The 6,503-nt window shown below is 54.6% G+C and overlaps 1 protein-coding gene across 1 annotated transcript in view; it reads right to left on the bottom strand.

Moving 5' to 3' along the window:
* Nucleotides 1–6: 6 nt before the first annotated feature.
* LOC104984854 (tubulin alpha-3 chain-like) overlaps nt 7–6,503 on the bottom strand; it is an 11,976-nt gene continuing 5,479 nt past the window's right edge. Inside the window, exons 3-5 of the mRNA XM_010834788.1 lie at nt 3,536–3,804; nt 2,141–3,057; nt 7–324 (exon numbers count right to left, since the gene is read on the bottom strand). Of these exons, the coding sequence (XP_010833090.1) occupies nt 28–324; nt 2,141–3,057; nt 3,536–3,804 (1,483 nt within the window). The 3' untranslated portion in view covers nt 7–27. The remainder of the gene's footprint in view (nt 325–2,140; nt 3,058–3,535; nt 3,805–6,503) is intronic.

Raw genomic sequence — 6,503 nt, 5'->3', positions numbered from 1 at the left:
CGGGTGCGGGGCTGCGGCCGCGCCCCTTCAGTACTCCTCCCCTTCCTCGGCCTCCGCCTCCACCGAGTCCACGCCCACCTCCTCGTAATCCTTCTCCAGCGCCGCCAGGTCTTCCCGGGCCTCCGAGAACTCGCCCTCCTCCATGCCCTCCCCCACGTACCAGTGCACGAAGGCGCGCTTGGCGTACATGAGGTCGAACTTGTGGTCCAGGCGGGCCCAGGCCTCGGCGATGGCCGTGGTGTTGCTCAGCATGCACACGGCCCGCTGCACCTTGGCCAGGTCTCCCCCCGGGACCACCGTGGGGGGCTGGTAGTTGATGCCCACCTGCCGGAGAAGGACAACATGGTCAAGTGGGGAGTGTGGCCTCGGAAATGGAAGCTTGTTTTTAAAAATGGGGGCCATGGACCCACTTTACATGATGCCCTGTACGAACGGGTACTGTATTTTTCGGGAGTATCTGCCACAGTTTAATACCCTACACTTTCACTTGCTTTTCAGTCTTCTGCATGACTAAATTATCTTGCCACATACACACTTTTATAATGAGAAAACCTAATACAAACATGGAAAAAGATTCCACGAAAATGGTGCACCCCTGAGCAAACGGTTGTTAACATATGAAGTCACACTCAGACTGACAAGTGAGGATTCAACACCGTCAGGGGTGAACTTTCTTTCGTGGGGACAGCAGTGTGACCTCCTGTACCTCCCCAGACTGGCCTCTCCTCTGGCTCAGACTCAGCCAGGACGGGAAGCCTGGGCACAGTGCCAGGCACCCCACAGAGTGCTGCCCAGCTGAGAATGCCTTGGGTGGCAGCCTTGCCTTCTAAAGGTCAAAGTAAGGGCACTGAAAGGAAACTTCCTCAAACCAAGAAGAATGGAAGAAGAAAAGACCTCCCTGGTGGTCCAGATGCTGCGGTTTACTGCAGGGGGCCAAGGGCTGATATCTGGCCCAGGGACTAAGATCCCCCTGCTGGGTGACATGGCAAAAAAAAAAGCTTTCAACCCCAACCTATAACCTAACCTCAGAGGCCTGCAAACATCTATGGAAGGTGTAACTTTGTGGATATTTCCAGATTGGTGAAACCCGTCACATACACTTTATCCCTGAGAGTCACTTTACATGTGTGAGTTGTACACCCTCAGATGGTCCGCGTCAAGGTGTCTTGAAGTGGGGCTCACAGAGGCCAGGTGGGTGCAACAACGTGGGTGTGGTCAGAGGCAAGCTCTGACATTTAAAATGGGAAAACGAAGACCCACACATCGCTGCTACTTGTCCTCGTTTTCAATCTACAAAGGCCCTGGAGATGGCAACTCCCAGACACTGAAGGGACCCCTGAGGGCTGAGACGCGGGATCCAGCACTTTACCTAACGCAGATCGCTTGGGAAAAAGGACTCAACGAGGAAGAGGGCGCAGGGTTAACAAGCCCAGGCGTGGCCAGGCACTTAGCCTGGTGATCAGGGGTCTAAAGTGGGACATTCTGGGACTTGGCTTCAAATTCAGGATGCTCTTCTCTGCGCAGACGTTTCACTGTGACACTAAGCACAGTTGGAAGAGCCACTGAATTAGTGTGGTTTTGTATGGGAGGCGGCACTCCAAGTCTGGCTTGGAGAAACAGCAGTGAGCCACCCTTGGCCCCACAGAAAATACTGCACAGTGAATGGAAGATCCTCTGTACAGAAACAAACGCTGGCTAAGATTCAGTGACAGCTCGTCACTGAAGTAATGCGGAATCGAAACCCATTGTTTCTATCACAGATGATCCCCCAGACTCTGACCAGGTTCTTGGGCAAGCAGCGGGGGAAAGTGAGGACAGGCAGGCCTGCGGTCAGGGTCTCTGAAAGCTCCCTCCTCCTGTCGCTGCCCCTGAGGCCGTTAGGTTCTAAAAGCTGTCTCAGCCTCTGTCTCTGAAGTGTAAGATGTTAGTAATGTTAGCCCATGAGCATTATGGATTGGTTGTGAGAAGTAAAGGTACATCAAGTATGGGTCGGGATCGAGGCGTCCAGCACACTGATTACTAACCTTGCTGTCCCTACAGCCCAGCTGCCCTGGAACAGGGGGCCCTCCGCGCGGGTCAGCACCCCGCCCCGGGGCCGGCCCCGGGCAGAAAGCTGCGCACACGCCCCCGCCCAGCCTACCTTGAACCCGGTCGGGCACCAGTCCACAAACTGGATGGTGCGCTTGGTCTTGATGGTGGCGATGGCCGCGTTGACGTCTTTGGGGACCACGTCCCCCCGGTACAGCATGCAGCAGGCCATGTACTTGCCGTGGCGAGGGTCACACTTGACCATCTGGTTGGCCGGCTCGAAGCAGGCGTTGGTGATCTCGGCCACGGACAGCTGCTCGTGGTAGGCCTTCTCGGCCGAGATGACCGGGGCGTACGTGGCCAGGGGGAAGTGGATGCGGGGGTAGGGCACCAGGTTGGTCTGGAACTCGGTCAGGTCCACGTTGAGGGCGCCGTCGAAGCGCAGGGAGGCCGTGATGGAGGACACGATCTGCCCGATGAGCCGGTTGAGGTTGGTGTACGTGGGCCGCTCGATGTCCAGGTTGCGCCGGCAGATGTCGTAGATGGCCTCGTTGTCCACCATGAAGGCGCAGTCCGAGTGCTCCAGGGTCGTGTGCGTGGTCAGGATGGAGTTGTAGGGCTCCACCACGGCCGTGGAGACCTGGGGCGCCGGGTAGATGGCGAACTCCAGCTTGGACTTCTTGCCGTAGTCCAGGGAGAGCCGCTCCATGAGCAGAGACGTGAAGCCCGAGCCGGTGCCGCCCCCGAAGCTGTGGAAGATGAGGAAGCCCTGCAGCCCCGTGCACAGGTCCGCCTGCGGGAGGGAGAGGCGTGAGCCGGCCGCACGCGCCGCCGAGAGCCAGGCCTGCCCTCCCTGCCGGGAGCCCCCGGGCCCCCGCACCAGTTTGCGGATGCGGTCCAGGACCAGGTCGACGATCTCCTTGCCGATGGTGTAGTGGCCACGGGCATAGTTGTTGGCCGCGTCTTCCTTCCCGGTGATCAGCTGCTCCGGGTGGAAGAGCTGCCTGTAGGTCCCCGTGCGCACCTCGTCTGCGGGGGGACAGCGGCCGGGCTTGGAGGACGCCGGTCCCGCCCCCGTGGCCGGCTCCGGGACCCGCCCGTCTGCAGGCCCGCACCGTTCCTCCCCGGCCTGCGGTCAGGTCTCCCGGGAGAGTCTCCAAGACAGATACGCCCCACCTGCCATTTTCGGCTCCGGGGGCCCATCAACCCAGAAGAAGTCTCAGCGTGGTGGGTTCCCAAAGGACGGGAGTGCCCTGGCGGCTCTGTGGGCACCTCTCGCCCACACCCGCCGCTCCACCCCAGGCATCACTGGGACGGTCCTGCCACTCTGGACGGATGCCAGCCTGACTGCCCCGGGCACCCCCTGTGGCCTGGGTCTCCCGGGCTCCGGGGTGCCTGTCTGTTATCTCCTGGGTGGCCCCTCTCCTCGGAAACTACCTCGGGCTTCTGACCGGGAGGCACCCGGCGAAGGTTCTGGGCTTCCCTTGCCAAGTGGGAGGGTACCTACCGACCACGGTGGGCTCCAGGTCCACGAACACGGCCCTGGGCACGTGCTTGCCGGCCCCGGTCTCGCTGAAGAACGTGTTGAAGGAGTCATCCCCGCCGCCGATGGTCTTGTCGCTGGGCATCTGGCCGTCGGGCTGAATGCCATGCTCCAGGCAGTACAGCTCCCAGCAGGCGTTGCCGATCTGGACGCCCGCCTGCCCCACGTGGATGGAGATGCACTCGCGCTGGAAGCAGAGCAACGAGTGAGGCCTGGCGACACGGCCGTGGTCTCTGCACAGCACGCAGATGTACCTGATTTCTTAAATTAATAGTTCTACTATCTTTTGGTTTGTATCTAATACACAAACCAAAAGATACTAGTATCTATATTTAGTATCTAATATAAATACTATATTAGATAATAGTATCTAATGTCTTAGGGTCTTGTCGGACTTTGTCCCACAAACTTCCCAGGTCAATAGGAGCCCAACATGCTACTGAAGAAGAGCAGAGAAATAGTTCCAGAGGGAATGAAAAGGCTGAGCCAAAGCGGAAACAACGCCCAGTTGTGGACATGTCGGTGGTGAAAGGAAAGTCTGATGATGTGAGAACAACAAGGCAGAGGAACCTGGAGTGTCAGGCCCATGAGTCAAGGCGAATTGGAAGTGGTCCAAACAGGATTAGCAAGAGTGAACATCAACATTTTAGGAATCAGTGAACTAAAATGAATGGGAATGGGCGAGTTTAATTCAGATGACTATTGTTATCTATTACTGTGGGGAAAAATCCCTTAGAAGAAATGGAGCAGCCCTCATAGTCAACAAAAGATTCTGAAATGCAGTACCTGGATGCAATCTCAAAAATGACAGGATGATCTCTGTTCGTTTCCAAGGCAAACCATTCAATATCCCGGTAATCCCAGTGTATGCCTTAATCACTAATGCCGGAGAAGCTGAAGTTGAATGGTTCTATGAAGACCTACAGACCTCTAGAACTAACACCCAAAAAAGATGTCCTTTTCATCACGGGACTGGAATGCAAAAGGAGGAAGTCATTTTCTGTCTGAGCACCTGCCTAGCCAGCATGGAGACAGACCTGAACTGTGAACAGGAATACAGTCATTATAAACGTCTTCCCAACACTCAATAAAAAGCGGTAAAAACCTACACAAAATTAGCATCAAGCCATTCTGTTTCCACCCAAGGCTGGATTTACCAACCTGAGGTAAGCAATGGCTCAAAAAATCAGACACAGTGTATGAAATAACACTTCTCAGTCATCAAGACAACAGGCAGCACAGAACAGTGAGTGAGTCCGCTGAGCAGGGAACAAGGCAAGCCCGGCAGAGGTCCCAGCACATCCAGGCTGCAGCTGAGAGAGGAGACCCAAGCAAAGCCCCGGGATCACCCAGGGTTGAGTAGGGGAGTCCTGTGTTGAGAGGCCAAGGCAGCTGGAAAGTCTGGTGCTGGAAAAGAGACAGCTGGGCCAAGGGGGCCCAGGGCAGCAGGGAGGCCCAAGGTCCTCACCGTGGCTGCTCAGCACAGGGAGGGAGTAGCTGAGCCCATGCCTGCTGTGGCAGGAAGACGTCCTGAGGCAGAGAGCTCGGGGAGTGGGGGGGTCGTTCTCAGCAGTGGGGCCAAGTGAGGCCAACCCTCAAGACTGCCCTGAACCCACCCAAGAAAGCTTAAGAGCAGGACACAGAAGGCTCAAACTCTTCCCAGGTATATTTACAGCATCCCAGCAGAAAGCTGCGGAGAAGGCAATGGCACCCCACTCCAGCACTCTTGCCTGGAAAATCCCATGGACGGAGGAGCCTGGTAGGCTGCAGTCCATGGGGTGGCTAAGAGTCTGACATGACTGAGCGACTTCACTTTCCCTTTTCACTCTCATGCACTGGAGAAGGCAATGGCAACCCACTCCAGTGTTCTTGCCTGGAGAATCCCAGGGACGGGGAGCCTGGTGGGCTGCCGTCTATGGGGTCGCACAGAGTCATACACGACTGAAGCGACTCAGCAGCAACAAGGAACTACTGCACAGCAGAGAGAACTCTGCTCAGTGTTCCTCGGCAGCCTGACGGGAGGGGAGTCTGAGGCTGAGTGGAGACAGGCACGTGTATGGCTGAGTCCCTCTGCTGTCCGCCTACACCAGCACAAGGCTGTAAATCAGGTTCACCCCAAACAGAATAGAACTTAAAAAGGGCCAGAAATGACAGGTGATTAGTAGATTAATTACAGACTTAGACTTATATGCCTCAGGAAGGTACAGGAAAAATGAGCATGATACGGAGAAACACATTTGATATATAAAAAACGACCTAAATCAAATCGCCAATTATGAAAAAGAGTCTGAAATGAAAAACACACTGGGTGTGATTAATAACAGACTCTACATATTTTAGTAACTATAAATGGAGAGTAACCTTTAACGACTATATAAAAAATTGAACAACAAAAAACTCCCAGAAGATTATACACTAAGAAGATCTGAAATGATGAAACAGTTCTGGAAATAGTGGTTATACCACAGGTGAATGTCCTTAACAGTTAAAATGGTAAAAATGGTAACTGCTGTTGTATTTTACATACACACAAAAAAGAAATACTCAGCAATAAAAAGGAACTGTGTTGCAACAACATGGGTAAATCTCATAATAATGAGTGAAAGAATCCAAACAGCAATAACAAATTGACTCAACAAACCAAAAATCGTTATGTAAAATCCTAGGAAACACAGAGACATGGTTAAGCAGGGGAGGCAGAGGGGGTGAGGCTGAAGTGAGGATTCACAGAGGGCACCAGGTAACTTCCCTGGTGGCTCAGAGGGCAAGGAGTCTGCATGCAATGAGGAGACCCAGGTTTGATCCCTGGGTTGGGAAGATCCCCTGGACGAGGGCACAGCAACCCAGTCCACTATTTTTTGCCTGGAAAATCCCATGGACAGAGGAGCCTGGCGAGCTACAGTCCATGGACACGACTGAGCGACTTCACTTC

Source organism: Bison bison, unplaced genomic scaffold (genome assembly GCF_000754665.1).
Source record: "Bison bison bison isolate TAMUID 2011002044 unplaced genomic scaffold, Bison_UMD1.0 scf7180017845453, whole genome shotgun sequence".
NCBI lineage: Eukaryota > Metazoa > Chordata > Mammalia > Artiodactyla > Bovidae > Bison > Bison bison.
Note: the sequence above shows the minus strand (reverse complement) of the source record. Positions and strands in the feature narration are given on the sequence as shown.